The sequence below is a fragment of the Paramormyrops kingsleyae genome, chromosome 13, assembly GCF_048594095.1.
Source record: "Paramormyrops kingsleyae isolate MSU_618 chromosome 13, PKINGS_0.4, whole genome shotgun sequence".
Lineage (NCBI taxonomy): Eukaryota > Metazoa > Chordata > Actinopteri > Osteoglossiformes > Mormyridae > Paramormyrops > Paramormyrops kingsleyae.
Genome location: NC_132809.1, coordinates 8,904,633 through 8,921,126, shown reverse-complemented (window position 1 = coordinate 8,921,126; position 16,494 = coordinate 8,904,633). Strand labels below are relative to the sequence as shown.

General features: G+C 48.1%; 1 protein-coding gene across 2 annotated transcripts; it reads left to right on the top strand.

Moving 5' to 3' along the window:
* Positions 1 to 334: 334 nt before the first annotated feature.
* Positions 335 to 15,978, top strand: LOC111848225 (leucine-rich repeat-containing protein 49-like). 2 transcript variants are annotated; one of them, XM_023820064.2, is made up of 9 exons: positions 335 to 589; positions 3,249 to 3,326; positions 5,806 to 5,972; positions 6,064 to 6,156; positions 10,332 to 10,566; positions 10,670 to 10,855; positions 10,936 to 11,045; positions 13,812 to 13,965; positions 14,105 to 15,978. In XM_023820064.2, exons 1-9 carry the CDS (start codon positions 467 to 469, stop codon positions 14,345 to 14,347), a joined length of 1,389 nt encoding a protein of 462 aa, XP_023675832.1. In that variant the 5' UTR covers positions 335 to 466; the 3' UTR covers positions 14,348 to 15,978. The 2 variants fall into 2 exon arrangements, with proteins under 2 accessions (XP_023675832.1, XP_072554229.1); XM_072698128.1 differs by lacking the exon at positions 335 to 589 and adding an exon at positions 735 to 913.
* The last annotated feature ends 516 nt before the right edge of the window (positions 15,979 to 16,494 follow it).

Below are 16,494 nucleotides of genomic sequence, written 5' to 3'. Positions count from 1 at the left end.
TCCCTGTGCGTAATACCTTTATGTTAAATGTCTTGCCTGGAATCGTGTCCTGTCTTTAATAGCCCTGGCAGACTGTAACCTCTCTCCTCAGCGTGTCTGTGCTTGGGAGCATGCAGACGTCAGCTTGGACGGGTGGGGATCTGTGTGTTAATTACAGCATGCATTTGAATGCATCTTGTTGTGATGTTCCTGCTGCCCCACCCCCACCCTACGATGGTGGGGAGATCACTGCTATTCACACGTGTGGGCGTGTCCCAATGGATTACCGCCCTTCATCCCGGCACTGGCCATCAGCATGCGCAGCGCTGCTCCTGCAGTCAGGATCTCCGCATTACCGTGCGGCTCGTCATCACCACCCCCCCTTCCTGTTCGCAGCAGCCTCGGCGGCCGGGCATGCGCGAGCCGGCGCTTGTGTTTCCCTGAGAGGCAGGCGGGCGGGCGGACAGCGAGAGAGCGAGCGAGGGGGATGCTGGGGGCTGCCGGCTGCCACGGCTGGGAAGGACTGACGCGCTGCCCGTCGCTCGCCTCCTGCCTGGCACTGCCCACCGCCGGAGTCGCGTCGCCCCCCCGCCAGCGGGCACCACACCAGGTAGGAGGGACAGGGGTCTCCATCCCCCTGCATAACGCCTGGGGGGGCGCGTCTCTGCATCTGATCCCACTCAGGATCCGTCACATTCTGTCCGGACGCCGCTTTATCCGGGAAAGGCATCCCATCGGCGGAGGACGGATCCCGCTTCGTTGCCGTGATACGCGGCTTGTCGCTGCCTTGCTAGCTGTCAGCTGCGCGCGTGCATCTGCGTCTGCGTACACAAAGGCTCGAAGTTCCCGCATCAGCATGCCAGACTGCAGCAGATAAAGCTGTATTGTGCTCGCCTGGGTGGAAATGTAGCATAAGGACAGCAGACAATGTCAGGTCTGATCAAGGGCGACTGTCGCCTGCTGTGATTTTTTTTCTTTCCTCTGTCTCTCCTTTTCTGAGCTGTCCTTGCTAATCTGCTGGTTTCATATACGGAATGAGATTCTTGTTCGTTTGGTGTGTGTCTCCAGGATCATCTATGGCCATTGGTCGCTGGAGACATGTGCATTACTACTCCTGCCGGTGTCCCCGGGGTGTCGGGGGGGGGGACAAGGAAAGGCCTGAAGTCATTTTGCCTTTACCACAAAGGGGAAGAGCACCAGTCATGCTCCTGGAGCAGCTGGGTTTGAGTGGTTTGCTATTATAAAGTTACATTAACTCATAGAATTAGCATAGAAACAGGAGGGTTTACTGGCTGGGTGGGGGGGGGGCTGTTATCTGCAGACAAAGGCTGCTTACACTGGGTTGTGTTTTAAAATCCTGGTTATTTTTCTTAACTAGCTTCAATTGCCTTCCTTCCTGCTTCTGCTTTGTATGTTAATACATTTTAAAACGTCATGCTGCATGTGATTACACCTCTGTCAAAGTCAGGGTGGGGCTCTGCAGCTGTGTGTGTGTGTGTGTATGTGTGGTCTCCATGATGCCCATTTCAGCCCCCGCTTAGGCCACTGCTTCAGAGAGTACATAGCAAAGCCTCAGCTTGTGGCAGGCTATGGCTTAGAGCCCCCCACTCCCCATCTTAGCTGGGGGAGCACAGTGGCCATGGAGAGATGCACAGCTAGCTTGAGTTATTAGATGGGTGACTTTAACCATCGTGTGAACAGGATGTATCAAGTGACGTCCTCGGAGAAGCAGAATATACCAGGAAGGGGTGGAGTTTGTGTCGTTTTTAAGGCTCAGAAACAGCCGAACGCATTCATACACTGATCTGAGGGAGGGATGAAGGCTTGGCCCTCGAGTGCATCCTGCCCGCTGGTGGTTCCCTTCAGATGCAGTATGAGTGCTGAGATGCAGATCTCGGCGTGTGCCTTGTAAGATCTCTCCATCGCATTAAGTGTGCGCTTCTAAAAGGTTCGGTGCCCAGACACTCGCAGTCAGTACCTGGCCTCTGGTTTCTCTGCACCATCTCTGTAGGCGACAGGCGCAAACCTGCAGCCTGTTATCACTCTGCTTTTACCCTTGTGATTTGAGAAGCCCAGACAGGTGCTGTTTAAATGTACAGTGTCTAGTATGAAGAATAAAACGTTTTAATCAATTATCAGTACATTTTCATTTGGGCAGATGGAAGATTATACAGGACTTATGTATGTGACAGTTTGCCTGACGTGCAGCTTATCAGACATGAGAAGATGATGATGGAAACCTCCCTGTCTGACTTTATTGCATCTACAAAATGTGGACAGTATGCTGAGGTTCTGTCGAGCTGTCAGACTGCAGAGCAATGGGGTGAAAACAGAAAATTCCCATAATTTTATATAGTTTATTACATACATAGTTCCAGAGTAAGAGCTAGGAGGCATTGAACAGAGGGCAGGCAAAATCAAGATTTAATGTTTCAGGCTGTAAAATTGCTGGCACTGTGGCAGCGTTTCAGAGGGGTGCGGTGAGGTCAAAGGTGACCTGGGGAGATGAAATGTGATGAGGGGAAAATAGAAATTCAAGGTGACAATGTATGGAATAGAATGACCCTTTATTGCTGTTGCATACCATGTCACTAGTCACAAGTACCAGCGAAAAACTGGCCATCAACCCGACCATACATGTACAAATAGGGGGTAGACAGGTCAGGAAGACGGGGGATATAGGAAGAACAGAGAAAACAGAATTACATGAGGAGAGAGGAGGAGAATAAAAAAACAGCCCCCAGACTGTACTCCAGTAGGGAGTATAATGTAGGAACAGAAAAAACACCTCAGCAACATAAGCACATGGTCACAACACCTTAAAAAGTCGTGACTTGCACCAGGGGAGGGGAATGGGGAGGTGGAGGTAGTCCAGCATAGACAGACAGCCATCCGGTCCTGCAGCCAGAGGCGCTGGTCACAGACCCGCCTGTTCACGCTGGGGGTATGAAGCGGCGAAGGCGTTGGATTGGGGGAGTGCTGATTAGGGGGGGGAGCCAGACCCAAATATGGCAGTATCTCTGCTTGCTCCATATTAATAATAAGAAATTTTAATTATTGAAATTGCAAACTCAAATTTTTAATTCCCTGTGACCGTAAACAGAAGCTGTGGTTAGGATGGATGGATGGTTGGATGGATGGATGGTTGGATGGATGGATGGATGGATGGTTGGATGGATGGATGTCAGTGTGCTTTTCAGTGCTGAGTTGATTGGGCTAACAGTGCATGCAGAAAATGGTCTGATGAACTTGTGTGCTTTTTGTTGCAGGAGGGGCACATGGCCTGTGTTCTACCGCGGAAAGACGAGGAACGGAAGAGAGAGAGCCACAAGAATGCAGTGCACAAGGTACGCTCACTGGAAAGGCCTTTACCTCTTCATTTCCTACACTTTTGTTTATTCCTTCTCCTAAAGGTTCCAATGAGGAATGGAGACATGATCATACTGATGTATCTCTTTGATGTATCTCGTTAGGAGAATACCCTGAAGATTCACCAAGACACTTTCAAATTTCAGGCTTTTTGGTCAGTAGGAACCACCCAGAAAAATGGGTGATTAGACGGAGGGTTAAAACGTAAGAGTTCAGCGAGTCTTGGCTGTGATCAGCTGTGGCACGCTAGAGCTGGAACTGTGAGTGTCGGCCCACTGGCTGCGGTGATTTGATCACACGTGCCATGACTGCACGAAGGAGAGCTTTAAGTGATCTGAGAAGCGCCTCCCAGCATCCTCAATGTGCAGCGTAGGCCTTGTCTTAAACTATTTTGTGCTGTTACTGTAAGTTCAGATAGTTTCCATAGTCCTTTTAATACACTGTCAGTCTATGACATTCCTATGACGTGTCCTGAGGAAGGAAACTTACTGCAGGGTGTAGTGATATATAGAAAAATGACTGCAGTCTCCCTACCTTGGCTGCTGCTTCTCCATGATTTAAGAGCCCCCGAAACCACTTGGTCTTTTTTTTAATGGAGGGGGCGTTTTACTCTCTCTGCAGGTGGTGGGGGTGCTTTCAGGTGAATTACGAGTTTGCTGAGGTTTGGAATATCGATGCTTAGTGGAGCTGTATGCCTGGGCTTGTGGCTGGGTGATTGTTATGGACCCGGTAGCCCTGATTTAGCCTCGAAGTGCCTGGGCTGCCCCCTCCTTCCCTCTGTCGCCCGCCTCTTTAATATTTCGTCTCTGGTGTGTTATGACACCATGGTAAACATCAGCCATGTCTCCTGTTAACCCAACCTGCAGGAGGGCTTCGTGGAGATTGATGCTCATGTATGCTAATTCAAGGACTTCGTTTCCCAGAGTAGGTGTGTGAATTGTTCCTTTTAGGCCTGGTGTGGGTCTGCCTTGCCGTTTAAAGCACTAGCAGTGTGTTTCACTGCAAGCGATTCTGCAGCAGCACCAATGCATGAGTGACGTGCATTTAGTTTTGTATCCCGATGCAATTTATTTCTTAATGTTTAATGAAGTGTATCTTTGCCTCTGCATTATCTTAATGATGTCGGAAATATCGGTATCCATCCGTTTACTCAGTCTTGGCCGATGTTGCCGACCGATATTTAAACATTAGCAGTACCAGAGCTAAAGACACGACTAGTACAATAATAGTGGTGGCTGTATTGCACAGAAAGCTGTTTTCAATAATGGAGGACGAGGGATTTTGTCGGTTCATTCACAAAAGTACCGGCCCTCAAACTGTTTATAATATGTAACCTGTAGAGCCATTTTTTTCCAATTTCCACAAAATAAAATCAGCTTAACCCTAACCCTATCGGTATTGGTGAAAGTTTCAGTGTACCACGACATCACCTGTTTTCCTCCAAATGAGAACAGAAGCCAGATGGCCTATGTAAGGGTGTGTCCCATACGCTGAGGTGCGGGTCCCATGGCTCGTGGGGGCGCTGGACCCCGGCGTGGCTTTTATCTCTGTCCCTGCCTGGGCTTGTGTGAAGCAGCACGGTCAGTTTCGAAGCTGCTTACATCACTGGATCACACTGCCGGCCAGCAGGATGTGGGGGCGCAGTGCCGCCTTGTCCTTCCCGGTGTGTCGGGCCGTCTCTACGCCAAAGAGCATCTACCCTGGTGTCAAGCGGACACCATCCGGCCGACCGGCCATCTCAGTGACAGCCGGCAATCCGCTATCGTTTTCTCTCACAGCGGGCCAGAATGATCACTCTGGCAAGTTGCTCGAGCTCGTCACTATCCCTTTTGAGACGCTTCCTGGGTTAAACACGATGGTCCGTGCACGTGGTTACATCCCGTAGTGATGACCTGCCGGTGTCTCTGAGCCAGACAGGTGGAAACTTTCATGCGCTGGCCTCCCTGACAGTTAATGCTTGAGTGACTGTGAAAAGTCTCCAGTTAAGTATTACAGAAAATATTGCTGTGGGGACTATGGAAGTTAAAGTACGACACCATTACGAGCAAATACTGTGTACATCATCACCAGAGCTACATGGCGAGCAGGTATTTAAAGCGCCCTAGATACTTGTGTAGTGCCATGTTCGCAGTGCTCTCAGGTTTATGGGACGAGTGTGGACAGATTGTGGGAGGGGCCTGTTTGCCTCTGCAAGTGTGTGAGTTACGCTCAGCCTCTCCGTCTCTCCACCACTGGGTGCTAAAGCGGGAAACCTGCTGCAGCCTTAATGCCTCGTGCAGTTTATGAACCTTATAGGTCACGCAGTAGTAACCATGTGATTTGTGATAAAGTTACCATGGTAAAGCGTCTTGGTCCTAACGGGGTAATGATGTGGATGGTGGCGGCGCGTGTGTGTGTGTGTGTATGTGTGTGTACACGTGTAACCCGTGTGTGTTCGTGTGACCCGTGTCCTTCCAGGAGAAGCGGCGTCAGGCCATCCGCAATGCAGCCCAGCAGTGGGAGGGCTTCAAGGCCTGCTTGGAGCTGCCAGCCCAATCTGGCTCCAGGGACGAGGGCAGCCCTGAGCACTGCCCCCCCCAGCAGAGCGACGGGCCGAGCCAGCAGCTCTCCCCGGACGAGCTGAAGTACGTGCAGGCCTGTAGCACGTTGGATGGGACTCGGGGGGTTCAGGGGGAGGTCGGGTGACTGAGATTATTACTTGGTTTCTCTCTGCAGGCTGACGTGTCCAGCCGGAGCCTCGGAGAGACCAGCTGGGGGCAGCGAGGCACGAATACGCACCAGTCGGCCCAGTAGCCCACGGGATCCCAGGTACGAGGTCTGTGAAGAGGTGCTGTAGCAGAATGCAGGTTCCATCTGGTAGATATGAGTCTTAAATCATCGTTATTGCCTCGTTAGGATAGAAGAATGCTGGGATACAGTTGGTAAGTTGGGGGACGGTATGTGGCTCAGCATGTGACTCTATGCCCATGATCAAAGGTCAACAAAGGTCACCAGTTCAAATCCCAGGGCCGCCAGACTGATGCCACTGGTGGGACCCTAAGCAAGGACTTGAACAGCCAGCTCCAGGGGCACTGCACACTGGCTGCCCCTGTGCAGTGACTCCACCCCCAAGCTCTCACCTGTTTGTTTGTGTCATGGAGAGCAAGATGGGGTCAGCAAAAAGAGAATTCGCTGAGCTGTACATTCCAGGTTTCAACAGGGATGAATACAGTGTCGCTGTCTTCTTTCGGTGTGCGGATCCTTCAAGCACGCATCCCAGGTCCCATTTAGCGAGGGGGACCAACCACAGACTTTGGCTTTGTGGCTGGTGAAATTTGGGTAAATTTTTTTGCTTCCTCTGAGCTCCCTGCAAGACAGTGCACATTTTTGCTCCCTCCCAGCTCAGTGTGTCTCAATCGCTGCAGAGCTACAGCTGGGGCCCGCTTCAGAGTCTCTTTCTGGGAAAATGAGAAGCTTGTGAGTGTTGAGGATGCAGATTCAAATCCTAAGTTCCACCCCTGATGCATGTAGAGCAGTGTTTCCCTGTTCCTCGGGGATCCACAGATGGTTCATATTTTTGCAGCCCCTGATGGATTATATCACACTTTGTGTTTTGTGAGGACAATATTTATCATATCAGTCAATAAAGACAAAGTATAACAAAAAACTCTTTTTTTTCCCCATCTAACCTTTAATTATTTTTTTCCATTATTCTTGGAATAAGAGAAATTGTGCACTGAACTATAGTCCGGTTTAGTGTGAAAACAGCTGATTGATTACAGGATTTCCATCCTTGTCATTTCATTTGTTACTTTTGAATGGATCAGTAATTGTAGCTGATAAGCGCCTCGTTAATGATGGTGCTGATTGTGGCTTGACTGGCAGCTTTACATTGCAAAGGCAAACATATGAACTCATCTCCATTCAACACAATCAAACTGATGATATCAGAAAGGAAGATGGATGTATGACACGATGGGCATGCTGCTGGCCTCTTAGTGTGTTGTGTTTGACTGGGAGTTGCTAGAAAAATGAGTTACATGTTGGCGTATCAGGGTGAGTGTGACAGTTTGCGAGGATGAATGAGTTTCTGTGTGTGTGTTTGAAGTATCCCAGCTGTTCTTCTGGGAAATGGAATGCGAGTTGAAATTTGGTTCCCTGTGAGTGTGAAGTGTATTTTTTAGATTTGTCTGAGGTCGAGTGTGTGCATGTTGTGCATATATGGGTGTTTCTCTCCATTGTGGGTCTGTCTCCAAAGTATCTGTTGAAGAATTTATGAAGACATTTTTTTCTTGGTAATGAAAAGCGCTTGAACTGTTTTCTTTGTATCTGTTTGTGTTGTGATTGCCGCAAAGACAAAAGATTGAGAGAATGTGTTCCTGAAACTTTCCAGAAAATTAGTGTTAGAGCTAGTGCACACCCACTAACTATATTTTATTTTACCTAAAGTTAAGAGGACCAAGGTGACCGGCGGGAAGAATATAAATCATTAAGGCATCAAAATGATGAATGTAGGAAGTTTGCAGGCCTGAAGAAGGAGAGGTCATTGTGAAACGTTAAATCTGGGAAATGTTTTAGTAATTGTATGGAGAAAACTAGCAGGAGTGAGTGTTTTAGGAAAAACAGCTGCAGTAGTGGGAAGGATCAGAGAGGTGGAAGATTTATGGTGAGTGTGAAGGAAATTGTTCCATCAACCTGTGTAGACTTACAGTGAAACTGAGCCCCAGAGACCTTGGACGGGGGGCCACCAATATTCAAGATTCAAGATCCTTAATTTGTCACCTACATACAGACTTTGAGGACTCTTGAAATATAGAACATTAGCTCCTTGCAAAACGATTGAACCACTCTTAAAATGATAAAATTTTCCTGAATTACATTTGATACACATATTCATCCAGTCCTTCTTCAAAATATGTTTTACTAATTCTGGTTTATGTTTATTTTTGAGAAGACTGAACAGGCTGACTTTCTGTAATTTACCAAGCTTGGACAGTCTCATAAAGCTGGGATTGTTATTGTAATCTGCTTTGTGTATGAACATGAGATTGATGTAGACTTAGTCCTCTGTTATGACTGGAGTGAGTTATCGTCACGCCGTCCAGCTGAAAGTGGACGCCACATTCCAGGCGGGGCTCTATGGCAACATGGCAATCGGCCACCTCAACGCCAATCCGCCGTGAGACAAGAGACAGACATGAGAGTCGCTGCCACCACCACGGACATGACATTGGCTGCTGGCTCCTCACTTCTCCTGGCCTGTTTTGAAAGAATTGGACCTTTGAGACTTACATAGGGCACACTCTGGTTAGGGGGTGTAATGTTTGCTAGCCAGTGTTCAGGAAAGCTTTCCTGGCAGGAAGAATAAAAGTATTATCTATAGAGATGGCGTGCTCCTCATGTTCCTCTACAAGTCAGGGTTTTGGTTGTCAAGATGAATATTTTAGCCTGGATTAATTTTCTGCAATTTATGACACTCTCAGCTCCACCACCTAAATTTATTGCTGAAATGTGTCCCACATTGGGGAGGAAAGTGTACAAGGATCAGACCGACAAACCATCTTAAAGTGAAGCAAATGCACAGGTCACCTGGCTGCCCCAAATTTAAACTTATTGTGCTTTTTTAAAATTGGGCCATTAAGTGTTTGGAGAAGCAAGGAATTTGAGGTCCCCTGATGAGTTTTTAGAGGCAGCGTGTGCAAGACCATGTGGACTGCAGGATTTACTGTGTACAGGTGCTGGGCAGAGAAATCTAATTTTTAGATGGGGAGTATTATTCCTACCTCTTTGTAAGTATGGGGGAAAGTCAGAGAGGATGCTGGGTAAGATTGTCTAAGTACTACATTTAGCCAGGAGGGAAACCATGTAATTCTCCCTAATGATCATCTAGAGGGGTTTTGGCAATTTTTTTTGACAAATCAGGACTTTGCTCATTCCAGGATATGAATGAGCAACATGGTTTGCCATGTTGCTCAAGGACCAAGGTAACAGCTGAAGATGTCAAAGATCAGCTACTTCCTCACCTTACCAGGAAACCTTATGGTTAGATATCAGGATGGAAAACAGTGTGGAGTTGAAAGCTGAATTCCTCTGGTCAGAAGTCACTCAGTTTGCTACTGAAGAAGGGCTATGTATTCCTCAGAGTACGGCTGGTTTTTCTAACATGCCTCGATGCCTCTGAAATGGCCATTTGTGATGCTGGAAAAGAAAATCCACACCTGCAAAGAAAGAATCACGGTTGAAACCTGGAATGTACAGAACATCAAGTAGGGACAGCTGGATGGGGAACAGAGGGCAATGGGTCACTTACAACTCAGCAGCTTAGGCATCCATGAATTTAACAACTGAAATAGGACACTTCTCGGTCAGGTCAACACACCATCGGGAAAGATAATTGACACTGGCTGTCATAGTCAGGAGGCACACTGGGCCTCTCTCACATTTGATCTTATTTAACTTTACACCTTACATTTTCATGAATTAAGGGGGAATCTGGAGCAGATCAGCAAATGGGCACCTCTGATGAGTTTGACTTGATTGGTTATATCAGTGCCTTTAAATCTGGCCCTTGATTCCAAATCCAGGCCTTGTTTTCCGTTCTGCCAGGTAGTTAGTTTAATAATTATTGATTCTGATTGGCCAGAGGCTTCACACCCGGCTCATGGTTAAAGGAAGGCTGGAAAATCAGCTTGAACCTTGAGGGCCGTGATTTGAATAGCCATGGGTTACATGCTTATATGTACATACTGTTCCTTTCTCATTTGCAGTTTTTATTGTTATCATTACTGTTTATTGTCTTATTTTCTTGTTGCCTTTGTATTTTGACATACAGTAACTTTAATAGTGTCTATGCATTCTGTTTATTTTTAAAAATAAAGTTTCATTGCAAATGTATGATTAGGGAGAGAAAAAAAATTGCAAATCAAGAGAAAATAATCCGATTATCATGTTTTGCTGGACGATTTGTCCCTGGCCGTGTGTGATGCTGTATGTGGTGATTGCAGGTCCCCGGAGGCAGGGGGCGCCAGTGTGCAGAGCTTGTCCCTGTCAGACAGCCACCTGGCTGAGCTGGATGGTGACACACTCCGCCTGTTCGGGCTGGGGGCTCTGGAGGCCCTGGAGCGGGGCTGGGGGGCTCAGACCGCTGGCGCTGTCACCGTCATTGCCTTCCGCTACATCCCCTTCGACGCCATCGCTCCTACACTGCCCCGCATCAGGGTGAAGTTCCCGAACCTGTCGGTGAGGTCGCGGGCCATCGTCCACTGGGATACCCCTGCACTGGGGCGCTGTGGGCCAGGGCTTGGTGGTGTTCCTTCAACGTTCCTGTTTGTGTTCCTGACAGCACCTGATCTTCTTCGAGACCAACATCAGCCGGCTGCCCCAGTTGGGCGCCCTGGCTCAGGTCCGGCGCCTGGAGCAGCTGACCATCCACCCCGACGGGAACCCGGTGCTGGACCTGGTTCTGTGGCGGCCCTTCGTCATCTTCCGCCTCAGCCACTTCAACCTGCAGAAGATCAACGGCCAGGAGGTCGGTTCCAGGTTGTTCATGACCCACGTTTTGGGGTGCCTCCTGTCGAGCGATGAGCGTGATGGGTTTGTGTGTGACAGGTGACCCTGGAGGACGTGATCACGGCGGAGAGACTCTTTGGAGCCCTGGGTCATGTCACTGGCACTGAAACCCCACACTATCGCCTGCTGCTGTTACTGGATGAGTCCAGGTGAGTCCAATTTGTAGTGTGTGTGGCATGTGGACTGACATGATGACGGTAAGGCAGCTTCCTCTGAACCGGAAGCCATTTGGCATCCTTCGATCGGCCTGATCGGTCCTGATTCATGATCATGATTAATAGCCAAACCCAAACGAGCAAAGTAAAATCATTGGTCTCACCTCATCTGTGCTGATGTACTATTAATATCTGTCTGAGTCTTTAAACATGTCCTCCTAGACTGCTGTTGCAACATAAGTTCAGCAAAACGTGGAAGGACTCCAAACCTGCCATTCATTTTATGGGGAACTTTCTTGATCACGTGGAACAGGAAATTAGGTGTTGTTCTGCTGCTTTGAAATTGTTGTATTTTTTTATAATGATGTCGGATTCAGAGCTCCCCTTGTCAGCGGCCTAAGACTCATAACGTTCAGCTAAGAGCCATACATACTGTACTCCGTCCTGTGTGCTGTAATAGTTCTTAAATAACTCATGCAGCACTTGGTTGCTTAGTGCACGACGGACATGACTCAAGTTCATTCTTCAATGAGAGCCCCACGTAGATCTTACAGCGACCAAAGACTTATTTTGGTCTGTTTCCCCAAAGCACCAGATCAATTGTTGTTAAGACATTATTTTTTTTAATTGCTCCTGTAAAATAAGATTTTGTCCCAGTGTTCACTGTCACTAATTGTCATTACATTCACCATCATTAAAATATGAATGGAAAATTCTGTCATGCTGAACGACAGTCAAAAGCCACACTGCCAAGACATCTCTGGCTGCTCTAATACTTTATTCCCAAAGAATATTTGCAGCGTATAAACCCCGGCTCGCTTTTCTGGGACGCGGCTCCAGTTGTGTTTAATGGTTGTCCATATATGTGGATGTAAATCAGTCTCTCAGTGCTTCCCGCAAACCCCTCTCCTGTCTCAGTAAGAGGCAGGCTGATCCCATCAACTGCTCAGGCCCTTCGTTCAGGACAAAAAGCACTTAAGCTTTCTGGCAGGAGTGTTTGGATCAGGTCGGTGTAGCCCGGTATTCCGGGCAGATAATAGTGATGAATAGGATGGAAGAATCCAGAGCTGTATCCGCTTCGGATGTCCACTCAGCTTATAGAAGCCACACAGCTGAAAATGGTCATGCGGGTGTTTGCGAGCAAGACGCCAACAAAAGGTCAGTTTTGGAGTCGCGCCCCAGTTGGCTGTTCTGCTGGAAGCTTGACATGGGCATTTCAGGGCTTAGAGGGAGCTGTCAGGATTCCGATAAAGGTTGTAATTGTTGCAGGCAGTATGTGTCCAAGCTGTCTGTCTGAAACAGTGGATCTTTTTGATGGTATTTTATAGATGGGCTTTACTCAAATGGAATTACGGTTTTATGGTATTGATAAATTACACCGTACAGATGCGACTTGACTTACGATGGGGTTACATCCTGATTAACCAATCATAAGCTGACAATACCATAAGTCAAATATGAATATCCATCCATCCATTTTCTGTAACCACGTATCCTATTCAGGGTAGCAGGGGTCTTACCCTTGGGGCTATGGGCACAAGTCAGGGAGCAGCCCAGGATGGGGCGCAAACTCATCACAGCAAATATGAATATGATATGATAAATTAATGACTATTGGTACTGAATCAGTATGTGTTTAAACACAAGAAATACATGGTGATGCTGCCATCAGCTGGCATCAGTAGAGTGTCGTCCAGCGTATCGCTAGACAGGGAACGGATCAAAACTTAATTGGATCACTTCCGATTGTGCATCGCTATCGCACCACCATAAGGCTGAAATATTATACGTCGAATCATTGTAAACTGTATATCATTATGTTCTGTATATCATTTTATTTTCAATGCTGTTCATTTGTTTAGCTTTGGTTCTCTTCCAGAGCTTGAGAAGATCTCCCACTGTGTAATCCTCAGACATCATTTGTATGACTGTGTACACTGGTTTAGGTTTTAGTGGAGAGCCTATTTGCCCATTCCGCATATAAGCGAAGCTCATGTTTTATAGCGTTTTTGAAAATCTTTTTAAAAACAGGCTGTTTTTTGTCCGGTGGTACAGTGATACGGCAGGTCTGTCACCACACACATCCAGGGTTGCAATAGCCTCCAGCAAATCCCACTTCCACTGTAGTTTCCTGTGTGGGCTGCGACGGTTCACCTCCCCCCCCCCAGACCAAAGACAGTTAGATTAATGTGTGTCCCTAAATTACTCTGTGTGAGTATGTGCATACCCTGTACCCTGTAACAGACTGGTGCCCCCCGCCTCGTGCTCTGTGCTTCCTGGTATGGGCTCCAGCTCCACCCTGACTCTGTTCTGGATAACCGGTAGCAGGATGAATGGATGGATGTGTTTCATAGTTCTTGTTCTTCTGTTCCTAGCTTGCTACATACACTGTGATACCAAAGTCCGGCTGTCTGCTCTCCTCCTCACAGGACACTGTTAGGGGCAGCTTGAACTTGTAAGAATGCAAAAAATGTCTTGAAATTGTACATAAGTCATCTCACATTTAGTAGCGCAAACTCGTTTGCCTTATTTGGGCCCTGAATGCTGTTTCCCCGGTGCCTTGTGATGGGTTGGTGCCCCATCCTGGATTGTTCCCTGCTTTGCTCCCGTAGCCTCCAGGATAGGCCCCACACCCCCCCCGTGAAAAGTGATTTCAGACAATGAATGGATAGATGGATGCCGGTACTCCATCCTCTCTCATACTTTCACTGCACTTTTCCTCGGTCACTGGCTTGTATTCTTTCCCATGATGCTCCGCAGAAAGCGTCAGCTGCAGTTCCTCTTAGACGGCCGCGGCCGCCGGGCTGGGCAGAGTCCCGAGGAGCTGCGCGATAATGGGAAGCTGCTGGGAGAGGGCCTGAGCCGCTCGCTGTTCACCTACCCGACCCGCGACGCCGCCGTGGAGAACACGGAGGTCAGCATCACCCGCTGGAGGCCCGGCTCAGACCGCTGTTCCGCTTAAGGCTCATCTAAGTGCCGTCATGCCCACGGAACTTAGGTAGATATCGTGCTCATCAGCACACGCCAACCTGCCATTTTCTCCCCTGCCACAGGAGGGCGCCGTGGAGGCATTGGAGAGGGCCGAGGCTATCCAGCAATACCTGCGCAGCCTGTTGCAAAGGGCGTTGGACACCAACACCAAGGGGGAGGCACTGAACAAGTTGTGGCCCTCTGTGTTCGCGGAGATGGTGCGGGACTGTGTGCTGGACATGAGGGACCGGACAGCTTACCGCCACTCCTGCCTGAACAGGCTCTCCAAAGGCAAGCGAGCAGAGGCGCAGGGGGAAGGACTGTAATGTCCAGCCCCTCTCTGCCGCAATATGCCCTCTGCTCCACCCAATCTCCCATCTCGCAGCACTACCAGGATGCCGAGCACTTAGCAAGTGGTACTGAATACACCGTTCAGACATCTGCTCTTGTTTACTAACCTCCTAGTCTTATTTTAACTGACTCCCAGTGTCTGCGGAGGACTTTAGGTTTTGCCAAGGACTGCTGTGGAAATGCCGGCTCGTTGACTCTCGTTTAGGCTTCCTGTTGTGAATGCACAGCACCATGCTTATGAACGGACACATTTTAGTTCATACTGGACACAGCTGCAATGATTAGCGTCTTCCCTTCCTGTTTGATACCGGTGCCGCCAGACGTGCCGCGGTGTCTTGACCCGCCGTCAGAGGGCCCCCAAACTCCCGTCCTTCTAACAGCCTGTCCTCTTTCTCTGACCGTTAATGACATTGGAGGTTCGGGACAGTATGTTATGGGTTAGTGTTATGGAGGCCATGAAAATATTAGGAAGGTTGTTGAAAATGAAACTAAATATTTTTTCAATACTGTATATCTGCATTTTTTCTTATAAAATGTAAATTTAGAAAAACTCTAGTTTTACTAAAACTAGTCTAATCACTGAACAGCTGGTATTCAGGTACCTGCCCCTCTCACATCAACAAATGAAAGTGCCCCCCCCCATGATATTCCAATATGGTATTTTCTATAACCCACAATCACTTAAAATCTCATGAAAATTTACACCCCCCAGGCCAGCAATGAGTACCAGTTGGCCACGCCTCTCTGCTCGAGGACCCCCCACCAAAAGTCTGTGTACGTCACTAGGAGAGACATACAGATTTTGTTAATGTTTCTTGGTTTAATTGGCCCAAACCTTTGCTCTTTCAGTGTATTTTTAAAATGTAAGTATATGCATAAGCTTCTCCCCATGGAGTTTGCCCACAAACTGGTGGCCAGATTAATAGTGCTGTATTGCAGTGAGGATGTTGGAGCGTGCTTACCCCAGGAGCAGAGGAGAACTGCGGGTGCTCAGCTTTGGGACAGGAAGGCCTCCGTAAGCTGTGCATAGGGTTCTGCTATTTCTCTGGCCTTGCTGCTTCTGCAATTCTTCCTCACACAGTAGGGGGCGCTGCCAGTGCGGGAAGGTACTGCACAATTCTGTCAGCTAGCAGTACAGTAAGTTGACAAGAAAGCTAATGTACAGTGAGTTAAACTGCCAGTCGCTGGCTCGCTGTTCACTGGGGGGTGTATGTCACTGTGTTTTAGTCCAGTATGAGGAATGACTGCAGTTGCCCCTTTGTAATCCCTGGCACCTTGTAGCCAGGCGGTATAAACTTTAAACTTAATAGGTGGAGGGCAACGGTTGTGCCCAGCCGTCGTGAAGCACAGAAGAGTCTGTTATACACAGATGCCAGTTTGTAGGAGTCACCCACTAATCACAGCTCTTGATGAAGATATTCTTCACCTAATGCTCAAAACTTCCCTGTAGCAGCAGAAGCCTTTGACTATGGCTGCCAATGTGAATATGACTGCACTGCAGTCTGACTCTCCAATTATGGCCGTTGATCATATGATGCTTGGTCACCTGACTATAATTGTAAGATAGTGTTGCTCATTAAAAAGCAATCTCTACTTCTAAAACCTACTCAACAGGAACTCCAGTGAAGTGTATCAAATTAGATAAAACAGAGAGAAACGGGCTGCGTATGGTGACGTTAAACAGGTCCCCACCTTTACCCCACCCAGCTGTGCTTAAACATAAACAGAACTGAACCATGTTTGGATAACCGTCCATCCATTCATCTTCCAACTGCTTAGCACAGCAGATAATCATACTGCCATACACAACTGTTACTTTAAGGAAAATTTATCATACACTCATCTTCTGTACCTGCATAGGGTCACCGGGGTTCGGAGCCTATCCCATTAATAACCCATCGCAGGGCACACGCACACCATTCACATCTATAGGCAATTCTTAGATTAATGTGTGTCCCTCCAATTCTTCTGCATGTTTTTGGACTGTGGGGGGAACCTGAGAACCTGGAGGAGGCGCCATGACGACGAGGGAGACGGAGACTCGGACCCTGGTCCTAGGGGCGTGAATCAACAGTGCTAGCCAGTATGCTGCCTCCTGAACTTGTTATTGTTATATAAATGA